This window comes from Equus caballus, chromosome 8 (assembly GCF_041296265.1).
Source record: "Equus caballus isolate H_3958 breed thoroughbred chromosome 8, TB-T2T, whole genome shotgun sequence".
Classification (NCBI taxonomy): domain Eukaryota; kingdom Metazoa; phylum Chordata; class Mammalia; order Perissodactyla; family Equidae; genus Equus; species Equus caballus.
Genome location: NC_091691.1, coordinates 7,868,745 through 7,894,325, shown reverse-complemented (window position 1 = coordinate 7,894,325; position 25,581 = coordinate 7,868,745). Strand labels below are relative to the sequence as shown.

The window sequence follows — 25,581 nt, the reverse complement described above, 5'->3', positions numbered from 1 at the left end:
TCCCCTTGGTTCCCCACAAAGTGAGTACTGTGCCCTGAACTGCTTTTTCTATATCACACGTATCTGTCTTCTTTCCAAAGCCTCTGAGGCCCTGCTTTTAGCAGGCTGCCACTTGGACACCATTTGATAAGTTAATTTGTACTAATTACATACTGAGTAATAATTCTGGGGGAATTTACATTTTTAACAGAAGTATGTTGTATACATAACACCTAACCCTAAGAGCCAGTCTATTAAAGGGACATTTCTCACTGTCACAGGTACCTTCCATGTCGTTTCATGATTCAGTGTCTTTAAATGAGCTGAATCTTCTGCCCAGAATGACCTCGTCCACCGCCATCACCCCTACCACCATCTCCAGTCTGGTGAACTCCTACTCATTCTACAAGACCCAGCTCAATGTTCCTCTTCTGCTAAGAAGCCTTCTCTAAATTCTCCAGGTTGTAGTGGTCACTCCCTCTTGACTTTTATAAAACTTTGTATACTTGCTCTCTCAATTTCTTTTATTTTTTATGCACTCTTCAACTGACTTCACCGTGACTTCTGCCTCCACCAGTCCAATGCACCTGATAGCCTCCATGTAGCTAAATCAAGTGGCCATGTTTCAGTCTTCATCTTCCTTGACCTCTCAGCAACACCTGACACTATTGACTACCACCATCACTCCTTTTTATTCTCCCCTCCCTCTTCTTAAAACTTTCTTCCTGTGGCTTTCTTTACATGACAATTTGCTGGTCTTTTCTCTCTCTTTCTCAATCTCCTTTGTTGGCTCATCTTTCACTTAATTTCTAAATGTTGGAGTTGCTTAAGGCTGTGTCCTGGCCCCTTTCCCTTCTCACGCTCTGATCTCTCAATAAGCAAACTCTTCCACACCCATGGCCTTAATTAACCTCCATATGCTGATGACTCTCAAGTTTATATCTCCAATCAGACCTCTCTCCTGAGCTCCAGACTTCCATATACAGCTACCTATTCAATATGTCCACTTGGGGTTTCACAGGTACTCAGCAGGTTCAAAATTCCAATTGTTCTCTACCTGAGAGAATAGAACCTTCATCCATGAAGTTAGCTAAACCAGAAACTGGGAGTTATTATTGACCTATCTACCTCTCCTTTATCATCATATCCAATTGCCCATCCTTCTGACTCTACCTTCTAAATATTTTTCTCACTGTTAACTTTTTTCCGTCTACACTGCCACTCAAGTTATCACCTGACTACTACAATAGCGTGACTCATCACCCTGCATCCACTTGATGCCTCCAATACATTTCTACACTGCAGGCAGAGTGCTCTTTGAAGAGTCCTTCATTTGTTCGTCAAAAAAACATTTATTGAGCCCCTACTATGTGCAAGTTGTGACCAAGACAGGCATGTTCCTGATCTCCTGGAACTCTATTAAGAGCATGTGATTGGGGGACCTAATTTAATTGGAACAGAAGTAGGGTAACTTTCTTTGAGGAAATAATTTTTCATCTAAGATCTGAAGAATGAATAGGATTAACTAGGCCAAGAGAGGGCTGGTGGAAGGGAAAGAGCATTTTAGGCAGAAGGAACATAATATGCAGAGATCCGGAATCAGGAAGAAGCAAGGTATGAGAAAACTGAGAGGGCAGAGAGTGAGAGTAGAGCACAGGAGATGAGGCTGGTACTGCTGGGCACAGACAGGCCCTGTGGGGTAGTGACTCTATTGGGAAGAACTCAGGAGGCCTAGGAGCCTCCTCAAATGGCCTGCTACAGTGGGTGAGTATGTGAGTGGAGATATGAGCATTTTTCTGAGGAGAGAGTGCTTGGCTTTCATCAGGGTCTTATAGCCAATCTGTGAGCCCTCTCCTTCCCTAGAAATGTAAAGAACCCCTGACAGTGCATGAAAAGCCAAGGTAAGGACTTTGGACTTTTTCCTAAAAGCAGTAAGATGCCATTGGATATTATTAAGCCAAAAAGTAACACGGCCAGATTGTAAAATCTATAGGGCAGGATTCTTATCTCTTTTGTTCATTAATGTGTCCCAAGCACCTAGAAAAGTATCATGCATAGAGCTGACACTCGATAAATAATTGCTGAGTGAATGAAAGTCTATTGTGGCTATTGAATGGATGTCAATTATGTTGTATTACATTATATTGTAATTGTGTGCTTAATGCCTTTCCTTACAAGACTCAATCCTTGAAAACGACTGTGTCTTATTCATCTTTATATTACTAGAGATATGGTACTAGTACCCAGAGCAGTGCCTGGCTTAAAATCAGTATCAAAACGGATTCATTCATTCAGCCAATAATTTAAGAGGCACCTACCAGATGCCAGGAACTGGGAATGCAAAGATGACTAAGATATTGTCACTAACCTCAAGGAGTTTGTACTCTAGATGAGAAGACTGGTAAGTAGGCCTGATAACACCATGTAGTAAATGCTACAAAAGATGTAAGAACAGAACACAGCCCTAGGGGTGTCAGAGAAGGCCAGTAGGCAGAGGAAACCCCAGCGTGGACCCTGGGCCTGGAGATGAAGGGAGGAGCAGAGCATGGGAGTGGGCATTAAAGGCAAAGTCCAGAGGGGAGCAAGCAGGGCCCATTTGGAGAATGCAATTGGTTAAGTAAGTCTGAGGCAAGATGAAGCTGCAGAGATGGGCCACAGCCATAAAGAACCTGGCCTTTATCCTGAAGACAATGGGAAGTCATTAATGGATAGTTGATGAATCAGAAGAGTGATGTGGTCAGATTTACATAGAAGACTACTTAGGCTCCAGAGTGGAGAAAAGGTTGGAAAAGCAGTAATAGTGGAAGTTCAAGGCCCAATAATTGGGAAAGATGATGTTGGCCTGGGCTAAAGTAGAGACAATGGCATTAGAGAAAAATGGATGGATTTGAGAGATATTAAGGAGGTATGGATCAACAGAAATTAGTGATTAGTTAGATGTTAGGGTGAGAATGATGGAGTTGCCATGGATGACTCCCAGGTTTTTAACTTGGACACCTCCAGGGTAATGACAAGAATGAGAACAAAGATTGGGAGTAGCCTGACAGAGGCAGATGATAAATTCCAATTCTCGACACACTGCTTTTGAGTTTTCTTTGGAACAACCATGTGGAGACTTTTAGTAGGCAGTTGATTACACACATGGATCTGGAGTTCAAAAGGAAAATCTAGGCTGAATATATCAATGTGGGGGGTCTTTGCTTATAAATGGTAACTGATTCCTAGGAGTGGATGAGATCACTCAGAGAGAGTGTGGAGAATAAGGAGAAAAGATGGTCAAAGACAGAACTCTTGGAGAACATTCAAGATGTTTTTTTAAATGGATGAATAGAGGAATTAATGATAAAAGGACTCATTTAGAAGAAGGGACCCCTTCCAGTGCTGTTCAAATACTGCTACCAAGTCAGCCAGCGATCCTATCTGTGCTTAAGGCAAAACCTTCTCTTTGGCTTCTCAAATGGAGAATTTGTTACCAAACCAAAAATAGAAAGGAGGGAAATATCATCCAGCAGAAAGCATATATTCAGGGCTTTTATCAGACATAGATGGAGATACTCTATTCCTGAGGCTCTAGTAGTAAGTGAATCATAGTAGCCTCTTATTAGTCTATATTCAAGAAACATTTTAAAAGCTATCAGTTTAAAATATAATATAAGAAGCATTAGAAATCATTTGATGATCATTTGATGTTGCTCAAATCATAGATTTTTCTAGCCTGCCTGATTGCTGGTACTTTGCTTGCCTAGTTGGCTTTGGCATCAAATATGCAAACTCAGCCAGTTGGAATACACCTGAATAGTGTTTCTCAAATGTTCCTTTGTATGGTTTATATAGTTTATATAGATTATTCATCTATGTCAGGAAGTGTCCCCTGACTGATCACATGCTTGCTTTTGAACCCACTAGTTTTCTATAAACCATCAAGAGTTCCCAGGCCTCGCTGGTTTCCTTGAGATTGTATACATTATTAAACATGTTTTGATTAACTTACTGCAATAAAATTACAGTAAGTTCTGAAACTCGTAATAAGACCCTGGTTTACTTGAGCAAAGAAGAAAAAGACAACAAAACTATTAAACCATCAGGCCAACTTCTCATTTGAGGATTTGTACATCCATCTTCTCTTCTTCCCAGTGTACCCAGACTTGATAGAAGTGAGGATAATTTTGTTTGAATGGAAAGCATGCCCAAGCAACATTTCTAGAAAAGCTGGATTTTACCAAGTGCTTTTTCTTACAGCCATACTGTAACACATTCATTTCCTAGATAAAGAAGTTGGTTTTTGTGCTTTGGGTTTTTATATTGCTATTTCCTTAGCTTTTGAGCAGATCGCTTCAAACTTTTACATACCTAAGTACACCAGTTATTTGATGAGCAGCTCCACTTATTTTCTCAGAGTTTTACTGTTCTATATAGTCCGTGTCTTAGTTTAAGCCAAAAGGAATTTACGGTTTCTGAGATCAGAAATTCAACTGCTTTCTAAAACTAAAAGAAAAATTAGTGATTACATTAGCCATTTGCAGATCCAATTTTTGGTTCTAAATGGTGTTTAAGTGCTTTATTGACATTCCCACTATTTTGAAATAATAACATATCAATAATAATAATCTGTATCTATAGCAAAAGGAAAAAGGGTAATGTTGGAACCTCTACTAAATGTTCTAAGTCTTGCTTAAAAATATATATCTCAGTCCATTTTCCTACCAAAGAAAGAACAGAGGACATAGAAAAACCTTTCCTCCCATCTAGTGGCTGGAAAATATAAAAATGTCCTCTGTGTTTCTTGGAATTCCAAGCATTAGGGATTGTCTGACAGATTATAATACATCTAGTTGTTCACTCAGTTAAGCAAAAGTAAGTTCTAAAATCGTTGCCAAAGCTGAGCCTAATGGAGAAATGTATATATATGATGATTCACTAATCAACTTCCCTTTAATCAATAACATATACTTTTCTTCAAGCAGAAAGAATGTCGATGGTCCTTCCTAATTCATAAATGTGAACCTATGATAGAAAAGATAAGGCTGTATGTTTCTGCTAATTGAAATTGGGACTTAAATTCTATTTGCCTCTAAAGCAATTAGTGCCTAGATCTCTTCTGACCCTTAATTGTTCCTTGTTGGCCCCACGCCTTGACAACTCTTCCCTCAAGAGTTGAATGTGCTGAATTCACTAAAGAGAGCCAGGAAGCTGTCCCTGAAACTGGCTGCCTCCAGGGGACATCAGCTCCTGAAACTTGGAATACCGGCCTCTGATACTGGCAGGAGGGCCTCTGTGCAGGGCCAAACCGCCCACAGGAAAGCAGGTTTGGATCCGTTATACGGCTGGTGGGATTAATGCTTGGCCTACCTATCTTGTATATGCCTTGCGCAGATGTCAAAATCCCTGCTGAATTGTGCCTCTCTCTGGTGATTCTCACAGATTCAAAGAATGGATTTTATGTGCAGTCAGCAAAGTTCTGAGAGCTCCAGGAAGAAGAGGAAGGTCAGCGAACCAGTGAAAGTCTTCATCCCTGACAGAAAGTGAAAGTTAGATGCCTCTGTTACATTTATTCTAAAATGATTTTATTTTGCAACAAACATGCATGAAGTGGCTTAGTAGGAAAGTAAGTTTCTATCACCAAAACCTTTTACTAAATTTGTTGCTCAACTTTTTTAGTCAATTTACTAAGTGCTGAATTACCAGGTAGGACATGGGGTCACCTTGCCACAGGGAAAAGAAGTGCCAGGGCTGCCTTGGGATAGCATTACTTCAAGGCTGAATTAGAGATGAGACACTCTTTATATTTGTAAAAGAACCACAGTAACTATTTTGAGAAGAAATAAGCTGTTGTTCTCAAAGGAGAGAAGGGTTCTCTTTGCATAATTAAACTCCCCAGGTATTTAGACTACTGTGAAATGTTTTAACTTGTTGTAACCTGTGTACTGGAATCCCTCTATAGCTTTATTAGAATTGTCAGAGAATTACATAGGATGTTTGTGGTGGTGCTTATCTAAGTGTGATTTTTGTGTTAACTTCAATCACGAAGTTGATCAGCTAAGTGTTAAGCCAAAATGTACTCTCCCTGTAAAGTTCCTCAAATCTGGCCCTTGGCCCTGTTCTGTTGGCAAACCTGAGACTGGGAAATAGGCTGCAGTGCGGGGGGCCTGGCTCCCATCTTAAGACCAATGTTGAATGCTTCCCACCAAGCATTTCAGTTTATCAGTCTGTAACCTGAAAATGATGTTACTAGTCCCCTCCTTATTCTGGAAGAGTTTTTATAGACATTGATTAGTATCAGATGAATAGTAAATGACTTAAAAGTGTTATTTTTGTCATTTATATAACATGGAATTTAATAATTTAATTTAAATGGATAGGACCAATATGTTAAATGTTAAGTGTGTGTGCTTTCTGGTTAAATAAACCAAAATGCAAGGTATTTTTTTGCTTGTCTTTTTTTCTTCACTTAGATCAGTGTTTCTCCAAGTGTAGTAAGGACATCAGCACCTGGACTGCTTGTTAAAATACAGATTACTGGGCCTGCCTCATTTCTACTAAACCAAAATCTCAGGGGTGGAGCCCTGTGTAAAACTCCCTGGATTCTAATGCACACAAAAGTTTGAGAACTCTGGACTTCTGGGCCAGACTAAGAGGAGAATCTCTGGGGCCAGACATGCACTTAAGCCAGCAGAAGGCTGTGTGTTACTGTAACAGAAAGGAAAATCTGACGGAGCCTGCCTGTCCAGCACTGCCCTTTGTCAGACTCTGATCCATCTCTGACTGCCATAGGCAGCCTACAAACTGGGGTCTTGAATTGGGCTGTAGTACCAGGGCCTGCTGGGAAGGAACATTTTCTCTTCTCCCAGCATATTGAGTATACTCACATAAGCTTGTTCTGCCACTGAAAGGGAAAAGAGGGGAAAGGCATTGGGTTTATTATATCCTTGATAGAATTGTAGCCTGAGTCACCACAATTTCTTTTAAGAGAATCATATAAAGAGATTAGCTGTCTAGTAGAGGGATTAGGTTTATTTTGTGTCTCTCTAGAGGGTAGATCTAAGACCAAATTGGTGAAAGCTACAGGAGGTCATTTTGGCTCAGGATAAGGAGGAACTTTTTACCTTCTCAGGCTGTCAAACTTTTGAAATCAGGATGCCTCGTAAGGGAGTGAGCATACCTTCACTACCAGTGTCTGAACATAAAGGAGCTTTACAAAGACTCTAGGAGTCTTTGACTCTCAAAGCAAATTAGTTATATGGAGTAATTAGTCACTCTGGATTTCAGAAGGACCCATTTTGTTTAAAAGAGAAATTTAGCTCTCAATCTATATTTATAATTTACGTAAACTTAGCCCAAGTTTGATAGATCCTCTACGTCAAAGTCTAGTATCTGAATCTGTCTAGAAATTTTCCATAGTGATTTTATTGTCTCAATACCCCTCTCCCCCAACAGAACAGTCTTTTATCAATGCCAGTAGGTGGAATGTGTATGTCTGATGCAGTGTGTGTGTGAGGCAGCAGAAAAAAGTTACCGGGCCTATGCTCTTGGCTGGGCACACTGGGAAGGAGATCTGTTAACAAGAGGATCTGAGAACCGTGAAAATGTGAACTAGCTGATTTTACACAGCAGAGCTCATAGATGCAACCAGCCATCAAGATTGGAGGGTATCCAATTCTGTTTACTGAATGATTCATTAGGAGGAAAAAAGTCCTTTCTCTAGTCTATTCATTTCTGTCCTTAATAGTAATAGAATGAGTAAACACAAGTTCATGAAGGAGCTGGAACTTCAGTGAAAAGAGTGAAAACTTGACCCCAAGCTGAGGAGCCTGAGCTGTGCCACACTAGCCATTCCCTAACCCTGACTGTGCTTGTTCATCGGTATGACTACAAAGATCAGATGACGATAGCTTGGAAACTGGGACATTGTTAAATTAAAAATCATGCAGGGGAAATTTGACTTTGGCTGGTTGGGGTTTTTCTGTCTTTACAGAAAGTTGGTCTAGCTGGAAAGAGATGGGTTAGGCTCTTGATTGCCGCCAGCCTTTGAAGCCAGGCACCGAAACTGCATCTTCATTTCCCCTCTCGCAGGTCCCACTGGTGTCTGGGTTCTTTCATTCTCCAGCTCACCCCTTCCAGGAAGAGGCTGGAAATGTTCATCAGTGTCAAAGTTGTACTCACACAAGTTCAAAGTTGTGGATGTGTTTTTAAAATAATACTAACCATTAAAGCCAGTTTTTAACACATCTTAAAATTGTTAATTTATGGTTTCAAACCCAACAGTATTGGATCTTTAGAGATTTCCACAGATTCTTACAGTAAAAAGAATTCTCAGTTATAAGCATCATCATTCAGAAGGAGGATCCAGATGATAAAGTGAGACTTAACACACTGTGCTTGTAAGAGTTAAGGCGAGGTCCTCCCACTATACTATTCTAGATTCTATACAAGTGAGAAAGTGCCTTCGTTTGTCCCAAATGCGTCCTCTTTGGAAATTATTAGTTCATATTGGGAAAAAAAGTAATATCTTAAGTATGATTGTGTGTTTGTCTAATGAGGCCCTGGCTGAGACTTGCTATGCAGTTTTTAGTTTCTGTAGAGGATGAGGGCACCATTGAGGGCCTCAGTTAATGAGCCCTTTGGTTATATAATGGTAAAGCCAAGATCCTATCCAGAGATGGAGAGACTTGAGGTATTAAGTCTGCTCATGTAACTTCTCCTTGCGTGCACTGCATTTCTGCAAATAGGGTGTTACCTTCTGGGAGTGTCACAGTTGTTGAGACTGACTCTTGTAGGAGGCGGTGGGCTCACAAGGACTGCTAGCAGACGGGGTGGGGAGTGGAGGCGGGTGTTAACCTGATCCCTGCAGCCTGGCTGGAAGTTGCACGTGAGATTTGCTCAATGGGGGACCCTGGGGGAAAAGTCTCATTAAACATTTTAGTCTGGTCTTAACTGTGCCATGAGTTTGAGCAGTACAAGAATTTCCCCATGGGAGGAGTGGAGAGGTAGGCTGATTGAGACAGCCAAAAAGATCAAAGACAGACTGGTGGAGCATGGAACATTCCTTAGGGACCTAGGGACCCAAATACTTAGAGAAACCTGGTAGAAGAGTGGCCTTTGGTGGGTCATTATTTGGATATTGCAGGACGCCTGAGGGCTGGAGAAGTCTGGGGCATCTAGGTTCCATTTGGATAATTACTAATTGGCTCTAGGACAAGAGGACAAAGTTAGGTTTTCATCTTCCTTTTAGCGAGGTAATTAAGAAAAGCCTAGGCCACTGGCTTCAAAACCTGACTGCCATTTTCCAGACAAGTCAGAAATTCTCTAGCCCTTCGTTTACTCCATCTGTAACACATGGATAATCATGGTACCTACCTAGTAACACTGATGTGAGGATTAAGCGAGGCAATTCAAACTGCCCAGCATGCACATAGTCAGTGCCCAACAGATGTTCATCATTATTGCTATTTTTTAACTCTTGGCATGTCGTCTTCCATAGTCGCAGGAGCTCAGGATTCCTGTGCTGCTTTTTCATTACCCAAAGAGCCTGCGTCAACACCCTCTCCAAGCCTGGGCCAGCACTTGAACCACGTTCCTGATTGCCTCTGTTCTGAGCACCCTCCCCACTCCTTTCCTCAAATCAAAACTCCCTTTCCCTCAAGACAGTTTGATGGAAGGGAAGCATCAGATTAAGCTTAATGTGCTGCCCTCCCACATTTGTATTTTAAAACAGAAGCTTGTTCATAAGAAAAATGAATCTCACCTAGGGAATATGATAGGCGAGGAGATTAAATAAACAGGGAAAAAGAACTTCTAAGAACTTTATAGCTGTCTTCCAGTATATGTGGGACTGTCATGAATTGCAGGGAACCACAGACATTATTTGTGTTGTTCCAAAGAGCAGAACACAGATCCAGTGGGAAGAAATTGCAGGGAGGCAGATTCGGACTCAACATATTGAAGAATTTCTCCCCCATGCTCTAGCAAAGTCTGGCACATGGAAGGCAATCCAACATTCTAAATCTTTGTTGTTGTTGTTGTTGAGGAGGATTGGCCCTGAGCTAACATTTGTTGCCAATCTTCCTTTTTTTCCTCCCCAAATTCCCAGTACATAGTTGTATATCATAGTTGTAAGTCCTTCTAGTTCTTCTATGTGGGATGCTGCCACAGCGTGACTTGATGAATGGTATGTAGGTCCGCACCCAGGATCCAAACCAGCGAACCCCAGGCTGCCGTAGTGGAGCACGCAAACTTAACTACTATGTTACCAGGCTGTCCCCGGCGATCATCATTTTAATGTTTTTGTTAGCAATTAGAGCTGTCAGCTGGTGCCTACTTCTGGCTGTAATGAGTTCCCCGTCACTAGAGGTGTTCAAGTTGAGTTGTCCAGGATGTTTTCCCTTTGGATAACAATTGAATCAAATGAATACTGAGGTCTCTTCTAGCTGTAAAATTCTGTGACACTTTTATTAATGGTAGAATTTCAACAGAGATATTTTGGAGCAAAGGAACATTCTATAAATCCTTTTCCCAAAAGGCAGTAGAGTGAAGTGGTTAAAACTAAGGGTTCTGGAGTTAGACATTTCCTGGGTTCAAACCCAGCCAGCCTCCTTACTAGCTGTGTGACTCTGGGTGAGTTATTCGCTCTCTCTGTACTTCAGTTTCCTCATCTGTAAAATGGGGGCCATAATAGTGTCTTCCTCACAGAGTTATTGTGAGAACTAGATGAGTTAGCACAGGGAAAGCCCTTAGAAGAATGCCTGGCACATAGAAAGTTAATGCTCAATACATGTTAGTTATGAGGTATTATCTGATACCCTTGCCTCTCTACAGTTTTTACGTCTTTTCAGAATGTGGAAGAAGGTCCTTTGTAGCATAATTGACCCTGACCTTGCTTTTTCCTAAATCATATGCCAGTCATGGCCATTGTAATTAACCAGTGCACTTTCTATCTCCTGTAAGCAAGCTTTAAAGCTAAACAAGCAGACAGGGCCTGTGACGCACAGTTTATGAAGGATCCCACTGATGAAACACAATCACAGCTGTGGACGCCATAACCCTGCTGTATGCCTGGCAAGTGGTAGATGCCCAGTAAATATTTATTGAATGAATAGATGAACTTGGCAGGGTTCTTATTATTTCCTACATTTTATTTATTTATTTTTGATTAGGTAATACATTCACATGATTTAAAATTCAAAAGGAACAAAAGGCTATATAGTGAAAAACATCCGTCCCCCCCGCCCCCCCCCACCCCGTCCCTAGCCACCCAGGTCCCCTCCCTGTAAGTAACTAACATAGCCTCCTTCTTATAGATCTTTCCAGAGCTATTTTAGGCATACATAAGTAAACACACTAGCATATGCACATTCATTTCTTTCCCTCTTTTTTAAACAAATGGTAACATACGCTGCTCTAGGCATGTTTGTTGACATGGCCCCTGAAGTCAGGGTAAGCGTGGACACGCTAAGGAGAAATTAGAGAAGAAAGAGCTCAGAGACAGGAAATCGACCAGGAGACTTCTGCATTAGCCCAGATGTAAAGTGATTGGGGCCAGGACTGGTATATTAAGGGGGGTAATCAGGGAAATAATTGTTTGAGTGGCTTTTTCTAAAGCTTACACCAGGGTAACCGCCACCACAATCAAGATATAGAGCATTTCTGTCACCCCCGGAAGTTCCCTCATGTCCCTTTGTAGCCAGTGCCCCTCCCCAGGCCCACACACCCACTCCTCTGCTTTGTCAGAGTTTTTCGGCTTCCGTGTTTCAGGCCTACGTGGCGTGGTGGGACCTCCACTCCACAGAGCTAATCATAGCATCAGTCAACTTCAAGGGTGCTTACTCTGGGCCCGGCCCTTTACCAAGCATGGACATGTGCTCATTCATCTAATCCTCTTCACAACCAAAGGAGGCAGGTACAAACTGCTCTTATCTCAATTTCAGAGGAGATATCTAAGATACAGAGATGTTATATCACTTACCCAAGGTTACACAGTTAATAAATAGCAGAGCCAGAATTCTGAACCCAAAGCTATCTGTTTCCAGAGACCATATGTGAAAATAATCAAGAAAATATTCAAACTCCAACATAAAGACTTCATTACTATTTAACATGATCAAGGGAGAAAAAAAATCCTTAGTAGGTTAACATATAATGGGTTTGTCCAGCAGCCTTCAAGTGTGCTTTAAATGGCTGGGAGCCTTTCTTCATGGGTGTTAGTGAGTCAAGCAGGCAGAGTTTCATTCCCTTGCCTTCAACGTGCACACCAGCCACACTGCTCTCTTCTAAGAAATTATAACACTTAGAACTCTCTCTTTATGTTAAAGAACTGGTGTGGTCAGGGCATTACTGAGAATGACAGCTATCTCTGCCTATCTATGGGTCCCAGAATATGCATGTCATTCTGAAACCACAAGGAATGTGGTTAAGTTCCCTGGTCACATCTCTCAACAAAGATTTATCTGTTTCACTGTTGCCTCCAAAGAGCTTTTCTCCTGAACTAAGATGTTAATTCATAGTGATGTCTACTAATGGGCCTTCCCTAAAGAGGAGCCTATTAAAGGAATTAATTACATTGCAGTTTCAGAAACTTCCCAGCATAATGAAATGTCTCCCCAGCTGTAATGGTATGAGAAAGAAACCACTGAACTAAATCATTATGGAGACAAATTCCTATAAAGTGAGAGGCAAGTTTGCTAAGGTAACTGCAGACCCTAGGAGAAACAGGGCAGTGGAAATGTCAGTAATCAAACCAGTTTTCACTCACTGAGGGGGTTTTATTAAATATAGATAATATGTTTCCAAACATTTCAAGTTCTTTATTACCACCTCTCATTTGAGGCCTATGTCTGCCTCTTATTAGTATTGCCAATTAACCTTAAAATGCAGTTTTAATGTGATTTTTTCAAATAAGAAAATAGTTCTCTTCAGTCAACATAGAATAAAAGAAAATAGTTTTAGGATACTTTAGCTGGTATTCAAATTCGAGAGAAGGTGGTCAAATGATCTTTTCTGGAAGTCTAGATTGGTTTCAACGCAGTGCTGCCTAAAGCCTGGGGAGTAGATTCCTCTGTATGGCCCATTTCACACTGTCCAAATCTCCAGAAATGACAATAGCAGAAGAAAAAGATAATGGCAGAAGATAACTGTAGTGCTAGGGATGGTGCTAGTTACTGGTGAAGCACCAGCTCATTGGTTTCTAGCTAGATCGCAGAGGGTGGTGCAGGGTAGTGTAAAGCGGAGAATCTACTAGAGATTTATCAAAGTCTGGATTTTAATCTTAATCTTGGTTCTCTCTTTATTTCTGAACAAGTTGTTTATCTCCTCTCTTCCTCTGTTTCATTATCTGCAAAATGTTGATGGTGACCCCACTGGTGTTGTTAACAACCAGGAGGTAGAAGCAGTGGGTGATGACAGTCTACTCCAAATCTGGTGTGGTGCCTGGAATCCCCCTGCCTGGGCTCTGAGATCACTTGGAGAAAGGATGGAGAGCTCCCTTGGAGGGCCAGCTCATTCTTCAGTGGTTCCAGAGAGATCCTGACCCCCAGGAACCTGGGGGAACCAGATTAGTTCTCTGGCCTCTCCTCCAGACATTGAGATTATAGTTGAGCAAAAGTGAGATTCATCTGAACACAGTCTATGGTAACAGAAACATGGGCTTCAGTCAGAATGAACCTGAGTTCATTCTGGGGCCCAGGGGAGAGTTGGTTTTTTAATTAATGAAACTTATTTACAATTACAGTATACATAGAACAGTCATTTGTATGCCAGAAACTCTTAAGAGATTATGGTGATGACACATTATGTAAAGTGACTTTGAGAAGTTACAGAGGTTGAAAGATGATAAAATATCTTTCACTATCTTGCTATTGCTTGGATTTTAAGTGTTTCTTAGAATGGACAAGCTACATAAAATCTAACTAGTTCTAGCTAAAAGTCTAACAGTTCTGATGGAAACTGTTAAACCAATTCAGTAACCAAAAAGATAAACAGTTTAAAACTGCCAGGTATCAGTATTATTGTAATATTCCCTTTATCAAAAACCTATAACTGAAATTTATAGGTAAGAATTTACAGTAAACAGCAAGTACTTGGAAACTTGTCAGTTAAGGTTTCCCATTATAGAAGAACTTCTGGTGTAAGCTTTTTAACCCTCTAAAGTCAGAAAATTAAAAAAAAAAAAAAAAAAAAACAACTTTCACAATTAGTTTCTAAGGAAATTATAAAGGTCATTATACTAAGCTAAAGCTAAAAGAAAAGCTTTAGATTGTCATTTCCAATAGGATATAGCTTCCTAAAGAAAAAACAACCTGTTTTTGTGTGTTTGCTGGGTGGGGGGGGGGGGGGGGGGTATATGTAAATAACAATCAAAATCTATTTTCTTGATATATTTCTAAAGAAGATAGTTAACTAAATCACTTTAAAGTAACTTCATTTCCTGCTGCTCCTCCAACCTCCTCAAAATTGAGAATACAACAAATATTTGCATAGGTTTATTATTCACATTTAATCATGAATAATTCACTTTGTACAGACAGCTGGGTAAACAAGAGATTTAGAGTTTCCTTTTTCTAAAATATTTTTCCCTTGGCTGAAAGGAAACAGCATCAGTGTGGTTTTATATGATTTTCAGTGCCATCTTGTCCTCGCTCCCCCGGGCAGGAGGCACCCACCCCTTTGTACTTTTTAATTTTTTTGTTCAATTTATTTCTTTCTGTCAGTTCTTGGGCTACACCTCACCAACTCTTTTTTTTAATCACAAAATGAAAAATGAGCTCATTCATTCAGTTCTTTCATCTGCAAGACAACATAAAATGTATGTTTATGGATTTGCTCTTGTGTAGATACTATCTTAACATTGAGAAAAGATCCTTCCAAACTCATTTGCTTCGTCATTATATGCTTCATCTTCTCCTATCAGTCATTAACAATTTCACAATTATTTGACTATCTACCACAAAGCCGGTTCTCATTTCCCTCTGCTCCTCCCAGGCCTACGTGAGGAAGTGAAGCACGTATCACTGAACACAGGTTTACCTAGGGCATTTCAACCTGGGCAAGGGGGCGTAATTTACCAAAGGTCAAGGATCCTTCCAGTTCTGTGAGCGTCATGAATCAAATTGTGATAGTATAACTTGTGGTTTAGGAGGGAATTAGGCTTGCCGTAATTCAGCTATGACCAAGGCAGGATGAGAGGGTGGGGTAGGGGGGGTGGCATGGGGGGAGATCATAGTATACCCTTGCGAAATCCCTGCTCTTTGTCATGGCCTGGCAAATAACTTTAAGAATTCTAGCCACCCATCAAATGTCATGTGTCCACCCTAACTATATTAGTTGAGGACAAACACAGGCATAGGGTTATATGTATCCTCTGTTTAGCAACACGTATCATAAAATAGGAATGCCATAGACATATGGCCAATAGCGTTCCAGACAAAATTAATCATAATTTGACCAAATTAAAAATTGTTTTCTTGAGCCAGCCGTGATGGCCTAGTGGTTAAAGTTCGGTGCTCTCACCACTTTGGCAGTTTGTTTCCCAGTCGCAGAACCACACCATGGGTCTGCCAGTTGCCATGCTGTGGCAGTGGCTCATGTAGAAGAACTACAAGGACTTACAACTAGGATATACAACCATGCACTGGGGCTTTGGGGAGGAAAAAAAAAAAGAGGAAAATTGGCACCAGATGTTAGCTCCAGGCAAATCTTTCCCTGCAAAAAAAAAAAACCAAACAACTCTGTCTCCCAAGAATGGAGCAGAAAATTTAGATAACACATTATAAAAATAAGTTGTTTTCTTCACTCAACAAACACTAGATAGTGCTGACATTTTCTAAGTACTTTATACATATTAACTCTAATTCTCATAACAACCCATAAGATAGGTATAGTCCTTATCCCCATTTTAGTGATGAGGAGAATGAGGCACAGAGAAATTAAGTAATTTGCTTAATGTCACCACAGGAAGTGGTAGAGCCTGGGTTTGAACTGGGCAGTCTGGCTCTAAAGTCTGTGCTTTTAACCACTGTGCTCTACTGTGAGTATAATACCTACTTATGGTAAAACGTTTGGAAAAATAAGGAAAGCAGGAAGAAGAAAAACAATTACTTGTAGTCCTGCAACCCATTTTAGTGTATTTCCTTTGTGTGTGTGTGTACACAAAGGCATTTAATTTAGTGGAATCTCTTTTTTTTTTTTTCAGTTAGCTATACCTTGTGAACATTCTCCCATAGAAAGATATTAATTTGATTGAACATTCAAACAATTGTCTTAGTCTACTTTGTCAATACCAGCCCAGCCAAGTCTGTAAACACTTACGATTGGGGGGCGGTGGGGGTGGGGCTGGTGGGGACTGCTGATTTAATAGATGCCTTATTTCCCTGAGGTCAAAGTGCTTCACTGAAAATGAACTCAGCTTGATTTCTTTTAAGTAACCTGAAAAAGTGTTGTAGCTTAGAAACACAGCCTGACTCTTCCCTTCAAAGCATGTCATGTTATGTCCACTTCATCTTGTTCACTTTTCTTAGGGATGGGGGGGGGGGGGGGGGGCGGTTTGAGTCTTGGTGCAAATCAAAATGTAGGCTAGTCAACAGGAAACCTAAGTCCTTGATACAGCACAATGGCCTCTAACCATTCCCTGGCATGGTTGCTTTCTTTTCTTTGATAGGTGTTGCAAAAATAATAATTATAAATGTTTGGGGGGAAAAAACCATTTACCTGGTAAACAAAACTGTTATATGCCAAGACATTAAAGAGCAGTTTCTGAAGCCAAGACAGTAGTGGTCATTGCTACGGCAGGCGACAGCTTTTGGCCAAGTCACATGCCATCCTGTCAACAGCCAGAGAGGTAAACAGCACAGATATGTGCTGACCTAACCTCAAAACCACTCGGGAGCACAAGGAAATTGGCTTGAAAAGACTCTTTTTTCCTCCTTGCTAAGTGAATTTCTAGCTCTAATTAAAGAGGCAGAAACAGAAAACAATATTCAAAAGGGAAAGTCAAAGAATGACCTCCATCTCTGGAAAAGAAACAAAAACACAAATCATCGAGCCATTTGAAACACAGCTGCATCAGTCCTCACTCTTTCCTTGAGCTGTTTTACCCATTTGCACGTGAGGAAGTGGAGAGGCGGCCACGGGCCAGCTTTCTTAAAGGGCCCTCCAGGGAATTACTTTGGGATGCACATAAATTTCCACAAGAAACTCCACTCCTTCTGGAGTTTGCATGCAACTGAGTTGCTTTTCAAGCTTCCTGCCAAATGTTTTAACTTGAGTTGTGCTACCAGAAAATCAGGTGCATCTCAATTGCTAAGTCAAACTTGGCTTTTTTTGGAAACCAGAACTCTTGAGCCCCTAAGTCCACCTCCTCTTTTTTTCCCTTTAAATTACCTTTTACCTACAGTCACTGGTCCTAGGTCCCCTTGGAGCTGTTGCAGGCAGGAGCTGTTTGGAATTTAAGATGCAATACCAGGCAGCCAAATGGATAAATGAAATTTTTCTTTGACTCTAAAACTAAGGTTAAATCTGTTTTGTCTTTCTGTTGCAAGTATTTTGAAAACTAGTTCCACTTCCTTCTGAGTCTTCTAGTCCTGGGAGAATGACAAGGCATTGGGACAGGGAACTAAGCTCCTCCAGCCAACAGCCTGTTAGCTGCTGAGAGTCGGCACTTCTCTCAGATTCCATAAACTCCTTCAAGGGAGGGGTTGAAAAGTTAAGAAGTGAATGGCAAGGACCAGATGAACAACCTGTGTCTGGAAAGGACTTGAGCAAATAATAAGTACCACTCAGGACGATGTAGAACACACCTTTACGTAGGATTTACAAAGTGCTTCTAATATATATCACTTCATTGAAGTTTCACAATTGCCTCAAGAGGTGGGTGGTGACCATTGTCCACAGCCCAGAGAGGTGCGTCGGCTGCCCCAAAATACACAGTGTATGCGGGACCTGGATCTGAGTGCCGTGACGTGTGCTCTGTGGCCTTGCTCTCCCCTCACCCTTAAACCCCCTCCTCCATACCTTGTCCAGCTCTAATGTAGCGCCATATATCGCAGTCAAAGGATCTCTTCCTCCAAGGCATACTGATCGGTTAAATGATTCTGCAGTCAAAGGATTTCTTTCTCCAAGGCATACTGATCAGTTAAATGATTCCATTAAATACTCAACGTTTGATCTTGGTGTCCCTCTCCTTCGTCCTGAAGGCTCCTCTCCCGAGACTCCTGCTGTCCGCCTACCTCCCATTCTCCCAGGACTCCCTGAGGCACAGTGCACCCAGGCCTGCTCTCCTGGGTAGCCTCTTGTGCCTTGAACAAGACCTCTTCTCCCACAATTGAACTCACTTACCCTGTGTCTCATTTCTCCGAGTCCTACAGGGGGCCAATCTGTACTAAGAGACTAAGAGCCGGCAATGACATAATAGTCTAAGACCCCAGACCCCTCGGGACCATGTGAGCTTGGGCAAGCAATTCAGCCCCGCTGAGCTTCACCTGTGAAATGGAGATGATAATTCTTTACAAGTGAGGATCAAGTGAAATCACTAGGAATCTTATATATATCAACTGAATTCCTTCTCTCCCCCTAAACCCTTCTTTATCTCCTAAAGCAAACTTCAGGCCACCATCCTCTCTTGCCCAGATTATTGCAGTGGCCTTCTGACCAATCGCTCTGCCTCCAGACCTGGTCCCCACCACACATTCTCCTCCCTACCCAAAGGGGTCTTTCCAGAGTACAAGTATGATCAGATTTATCCCCTACCTAAAACCTCCGGTTGCTCCCCAGGGCCTCAGAGTCAAGACCAGACTCCCTGGTGTGGCCCAGGAGCTCTGAATGCTCGGGTCCTTGCTCACCTCACAGGTGTCCCTCCAGCTCAGTGCCACATGCAGGCCACGCACACTCTCCTTTACCTCTAGGGTACTGAGCAGGCTGTTTTCTACAACACTCTCTCTCCCAGTGGCCTTTCTAATTTCTATTCATTCTTTTCATTAGTTAAGCATCATTTTCTTCAGGAAGTATTCCTGAGTTGGGTCAGATGCCTTCCTCTGTGGCCCTCTTCTCTCCTCCTTCCCATCCTAGCACCTAGAACACGCTGTAACTGCTGGCTGCCCACTCCTTGCTTGCTGGTAGCTCCCTGGGGGCCTGAACCACACCGATCGTTAGCCCCACTCCTGACTCAAGGCAAGCAAGAAAGGAGTGAAAGAATATTCCTTGCGCCTTTCCTGAAATGCATAAAGTGCTCTATTATTTTTTTAAGTATGCTATTCTTACTTGAAAATATTTGCATTTCAAAATCCCCACCCTTTTGTTTTCATTTCAAAATCCCCTCAGCCTTCAATGTCTTATTCCAAATAAAAGAGTAACTTTGGAATATTAAGTCTAGCCAATGAATATGGTATTTCTTAATCCAAAGGGGAAAAGGGGAACTCAGATAGCAATAATAATATTAATACCGTAAGATAATTCACATTAGTACTTCTATGGCATATTCATACAAATATCTCAATTTATTCTTATAATACTCCTGTGAACTGTTTTGGACTCATATTTTACAGGGTATATTAGTTATAACTCTACAAGTGCAAGTGGTACAACCCATTCTGGGTTAGCTTAGGCAAAAAAAAAAAAAAAAAGGAAGAGGAGGAGAATTTGTTATAACTGTGCAGGAGTGTCTCATGGAACCCAAGGCATGTAGTCAATTTTTGGAAAGGGACTGGAGTTAGACACTGCAAAGCCTTTAGAAACTCAGGGTTCCTTGTTTCTGCTCTTCCCATACATACAACTCATTCTTCTCTCCCTTCATAATGGCTCTTTTTGATACCCAGTCCCTTGGCCAAAGATGCTGGCTGCCCATGGGTCCAAGGCCAACAGTCACAGGCCCAGGCCCTTGAGGAGGCTAACAGGCTGCCCCTTGGACCCAGGCACAGGTCTTCACGGGAGATGGTCCGATGGCCCAGCTGAGTCAGGTGAGGGGGCAGGAGTGGGAATCGCATCGCACAGAGGCCCATTCTCCTGACTCTGCGGCCATGAGGGGAGGGGTTGGGAGTGGAGGGAAGTTTCCAGAGAGAAGGGTCCCCTACGAAGAGGTTAAGGGACTTGTCTGAGAGCAAACAAAGCCCAGGTGGGGCCAGGATGAGAGAGTAGGCGGCACACACCAGCTTTGCCCTAAGGTCTGCAATCACATTTTATAATCAAGAATTAGAAATATTGAGGGCTGGCCCACTGGCAAAGTGGTTAAGTTCATGTGCTCTGCTTCAGCGCTTGAGGTTCTTCGGTTCAGAACCCCGGCTGTGGACCTATGCACTGCTTATCAAGCCATGCTGTGGCAGGCGTCCCACATGTAAAATAGAGGAAGATGGGCACAGATGTTAACTCAGGGCCAATCTTCCTCAGCAAAAGAGGAGGATTGGTGGCAGATGTTAGGTCAGGGCTAATCTTCCTGGAAAAAAAAAGAATTAGAAATATTGAGGTTAGGCAGAGTTATAAATTTGGACCAAAATATGCATTCCATAGTGCACGTGTAGAAGTAAATGTACACACCAAATGCTCATTTACAGAGATGGCTGGTTGGCAGCTTGGCAGGAGGGGCAGCCAAAGCTCTATGGACACATTTGCCAGAGCTTAAAACGAAATTAAAACAACCTTATGTTAAATCCCAAACCAGAGAATTCAAAACCAATTAAGTTTATACAACAATCATGTTTAAAATTCAATGATAATTTCAAAAATACACTTAGTAATTTTGAAATTCGTTTAATTTCAGTAGAAGTGGTTTTTAATATTGATCCTACTGGTTTTAAATTTGCTTTTAAGAATTCTGTGGGCTCTTAAGAGGCAAAAGAAATAAAGCAAGTAGGGGCAGGCACCCGAGTCCCCTTTGCTCTGGGCCTCATGCCCGCCCACCTGAGAGTCCCCGCTGTCCCTCTGTTAGCACACGAAGGGCACGATCTGCTTGCTGTGAGACAAAAGTCAGTCGTCAAGAGGCAAGATGGTGGCAGAGAAAGGGCATTTTATTACAGCTCGCTAGCAAGAGGGAAGATGGCCGACTAATGTCCAAAAGAAACTATCTTAATGGGGACACAGAATCTTGAAGCAGTCATATAGGCCAGTGGGTCACGGGGGTGGAGGTTAGGAATGTTGACCCTCTGGTGTTACAGACTGGGAGTGGCCACACCAGATAGACTCTCTGTCCAGGGTCATCACATTCCTAAGGAACTCAAAAGGACAAAATTATCGTCTTATCAAAGCTGGGAGGTACCTACACAAGCAGGGGTCATAAAATCTACAGAGCAGGTGGATCTCCTAGAGAGTGTATATCCCGCTGGGTGAGTTAGTCAGAGGTCATTCAGAGTTACCATATGGTTTCTTTTCTACAATATGGCTTCCCTTATGTCAACCTTGTGTTAAGCCGGTATCACTAACACCAGCTAAAGGGGTGACAGAGGCAACCGCGTTCTAGTAAGGCTTGAGGTGCTCCTGTCATGGAGGCTCACCTCAGAGGGAAGAAGAGCAAGAGGAAACAAGGGAAGGAAAAGTGGAAGCTGGAAAGAAACTCTGGAAATGGTGAAAGAGACCCTGAGCTCACACGAAGTGAAAACCGGGGAAGGTGTTAAGATCAAGAACTTTCATGTGGACCTTTTGTGAGAACAGCCGTAGCATGGCAAGTTCCTAGATATACAGATGGACGCTTTTGAAGATAGTGAAGCACTGAATGGAAGTAACTGGAAAATCGGCTGCTCCTGCTCTCTGAATGTCCTATCACAGAAAAGTTATAAGAAAGAGCAAAGCTCAGAGCAGGCTGAGAAGCCACATGGCATAAGTTCTTGGTGATAACTGGAAACCCAAATTCCATTCCTAGTCGATAAAAGGGGCCTGGATTGCTGTGAGCAAGACAGCAGAGCATGGAAAGGGCGAACAAGAGATGAGCGAGCTTTAGAGACTGACATTGTGATGAATTTTCTCTCCCAGCTCTGAGAAGTTTATCCGGTGGTCGTAAGTTCATGGCCTTGGGCAATTTCCCAAACATTTGGGGAAGTTACTCATGAAGAAGCAGCCTGCTCCAGACAGCTCATTGGGAAATGTGGAGAGTCAGTGCCTGGGTGGTTTTCATACTAATCCAGGATTTATCAAAGCTCAGAAAGCAAGCAGCAGAGAGGGGTTTTTTAATGAGACGTTTTTATGATGAGAGTCATTGGCATTTCGATAGAAAGGAAAGTTTCTCTCTGGTCTGAGGGAGGTAGCAGGCCGCAGGAGGCTGGGAAGGGGCGAGGTGGGGGGGGGGGCTGCTTTTGTGAGAGCTGTGGCAGGTCCAGGGGGTCCAGCAGGGGCAGAATCATTCCTTTCGGAGTTCTCTCCCCTACAGGGTACAAAGTTTTCAGTTGTAGTTGGGAGGAATTGGACTCAATGATCTAATGGAACTAACTTTTTCCTCTCAAATATGGTAGGATGTGCATCAGCATCTCAGTCAGATTCTGATGCCACCTGAGGAAAGGTAAATGCAGGTGGACTGCGTTTATAACATCGGCTTATTCTTCCAACGTTATATGTAAGTTCAGTTGTTTCAAATCTACACAGGTACAGAAGCCCTACTTGAAACCTTTTGTAAGTCTAAGTGCTTCTGAAAGGTGAGTAAACACTTCTGAAAATATTTTGCTGGTAGCTCTGAATTTTGATCTGACTCCTCAGCCACTGGAACAGTCAGGATGTTGTCAATGTTGTAGTATAGATTAATCATCTGTCACTACCCATCTTGATTTCCCAGAATCTTATATCAAACAGATTGGTTGGGTCAGCCTGGTGACATAGTGGTTAAATTCGCGCACTTGGCTTCTGCGGCCTGGGGTTCGCAGGTTCAGATCCCAGGCATGGACCTACACAGTGCTCATCAAGCCATGCTGTGGCGGTGTCCCACATACAAAATAGAGGAAGACTGGCAACAGATGTTAGCTCAGGGCCAGTCTTCCTCACACACACATGCAAAAACAGATTGGTTTCCCTTAGTGTGAAAAATCCAATAATTCTACAGCTTCCTTGAGACTTTATAATACTTCACCAAATTTTTCTTTTACCAAAAAAAAATTCTTTTTTTCTAAATTTCCAATCACACTGGAAGACCACATCGTTGGCCCTTGAACACAGCTTACGCTGAAGTTTTAATGAAGGGTAGTCCCTGGGCATAAGTGAGTGCTGATTTTCAGTGGTCAACTCAATCCACACACCTTGTTAGGAGAGGGTTCATGCAAGGCACAGGCTGGGCATCAGGAGAGGAAGGCCTGTGTCATTCAGAAAGTCTGCCCAAGTGACAGCACCACGCCCTGAGGAGGGATAGGGTTAACAAATTTCACAGGGACTCAGAGCATAGAGAGGCCTGGAATGGTGAGGGACAGCTTCATAGAGGGGATGACTTTTGAGCTAGGTGTGGAGGGGAGGTCAGAATTTGAATATTCGGAGTTGGGCAGGAAAAGCATTTCCTACCGAGAGGAACAGAGGGGGGACTGCTCAGAGGTCTGTGGATGGAGGAATGTTTGGAAACAGAAAATGGACCAATGTGGCAGGGTTTCCAGAAAGGAGAGGAGGGTAGATCCTGGAAAAGTTTCAGGAGAAATTATGAATTAAAGGTTTGTAAACACTTATGAGAGAACAATAATTGTTACGAGTCACTAAGCATAGATTCACTAAGAACTAGTCATTTCCTGTTTTTATAAGGTTACTAGACTGGTAAACTAGAGGATGTTGTCAAAGGGATCCTTGCAATTGGTTGGAAATTTCTATGGTCCTATACAGGAATGGAATGGAAGGCCCTGAATTCTACATGCATCTCACTTCAGCGGGGCCTCTGACAGAGCTGGGCTCAGTGAGATTCTTGTCAAGAGCATGGCTTGTCTGAGTAAACATTCATCCCCAGAGAGCTGTTGACAGATTGAGGGTAGGATAGAGGGCGGACTCCAGTACTGACAGGGGCTTCATTTTAGGCCCGTTTCATTTTTCCATCTTCATCGATGTTCACTAGTGACATAAGGAAATACATAGGATGCCTCTATCATTGTTTCGGATAATATGAATCTGGAAGGGAAAAATAAATGTCTCAGTTGATATAGCAAAAAATGTCTTTTTGGGCTAGAATGATGGACAAAAACAAGCAGCTGAAATATTAGGTATAAATGTAAAAATACTGTATCTAGGGTCAAAATATCAACTTCTCAAGATGCAGAAGAAATATGTCTCAGCAACAGTTGAAGTGAAAAGAGACTTTTTAGTTTACCACAATGTGACTGTATTTAGTAAATATATAGTGCCTGTATATTCTTTAATTCAACAAATCCTTCTTTAGCCTCTCAAAATGTGTCAGATACTGGATTGGACAGTGAACACACTGGAGAACAGGACGGGCAGAGTCCCTGCCCTCATGCAGCCTGGGGTTTACTAGGGGAAAGACACAAACACACACAAAATCACCACAACTTATGACAGGGGCTTGCAGGGACACAAATGAAGGTCAGAAAGAGAGTGATGAGGGACCCACTGTTCCTGGGGTGGTCAGGGCAGGCCTCTCTGAGGAAGTGGCATTCAAGCTGAGGCCATGTGAAGGGAAGGAGAGGGAGGGAAGGAGAACATTCTAGGCAGGATAGGGAGTGCATTGGCCCTGAGTGCAGAAGGAGCTTGATGTGTCCCCAGGGCAAATGGAAAGACCAATGAGGCTTGTCCATATTTGTGGCCACCAACATCTGTTGTCCTGCTCTTCCATGGTGATGGGCTGCCCGTCTGTCCTACTTTCCCAGGCACCCTTGCAGTTGAATACGGCCATGGCACTGAGTTCTCACTAGTGGGATGCTAACAAATGGTCTGTGTTGGGAGCTGGGGCCCTTAAGAGGGGGGCACACTCCCTCCTTGTGCTCTTTTCTTTTCTTGTTGGCTGCATCTGGTACTTGGCAGCAACCAATCTTGGACCAGAACACCCTGTGGAATAATGGAGCCTGGAAGGAGCTTGAGTCTCTGAATGTCTCCAGGGAGCAGGGCCACTTGTTAGCCTGGATCACTCACCTTGGACAGTTACTTGAGAGAGAAAAAACATTCTATATTCTTTAAGCCACTGAGTTATTGTCACATTTCTTACCCAACCTAACTATCATAAAAACAAAGGCGAGGGGCTGGCCTGGTGGCATAGTGGTTAAGTTCACATGTTCTAATTCGGTGGCCTGGGATTCACAGGTTTGGATCCCAGGGGCGGACCTGCACACTGCTCATCAAGCCATGCTGTGGTGATGTCCCACACACAAAATAGAGGAAGACTGGCACAGATGTTAGCAGCAATCTTCCTCAAGCAAAAAGAGGAAGATTGGCAATAGATGTTAGCTCAGGGCCAATCTTCCTCACCAAAACAATAAATAAATAAAAATGAAGAATAAAATAAATAATAAATAGGTAAAAATAAAAACAAAGGAGAAACTAGCTCCACTAACCAGTCCACATTTAGAACACTGCATTTAGTTCAAAGGGTCACTTTTTTTTAAGAGACACTGACCATTTGAAGCACGTCTAGGGAGAAGTAAGGACAATGACATTTAGGAATCGGAAAACCAAGTCACTGAAAATCTGTTGAAGACACTACAGTTGTTTAGTCTAGAAAAGAGC

The 25,581-nt window shown here is 42.3% G+C and overlaps 1 protein-coding gene and 1 long non-coding RNA gene across 33 annotated transcripts in view; one reads left to right on the top strand and one right to left on the bottom strand.

The window, feature by feature from the left end:
- The window catches only part of HORMAD2 (HORMA domain containing 2), a 76,612-nt gene extending 70,212 nt beyond the window's left edge, over positions 1-6,400 (top strand). For 12 of the 32 annotated variants that reach the window (XM_070219788.1, XM_070219782.1, XM_070219784.1 and 9 more), the window contains one exon: positions 5,401-6,400. In XM_070219788.1, the coding sequence (XP_070075889.1) occupies positions 5,401-5,505 (105 nt within the window). In that variant the 3' untranslated portion in view covers positions 5,506-6,400. Of the gene's footprint in view, positions 1-260; positions 5,285-5,400 lie in introns of those variants that run through there. The other 20 variants (XR_011420699.1, XR_002809649.2, XR_002809648.2 and 17 more) reach the window with 8 other exon arrangements.
- LOC138915151 (uncharacterized) overlaps positions 1-25,581 on the bottom strand; it is a 39,069-nt gene that overhangs the window by 3,304 nt on the left and 10,184 nt on the right. The gene's annotated exons all lie outside the window — the stretch shown is intronic.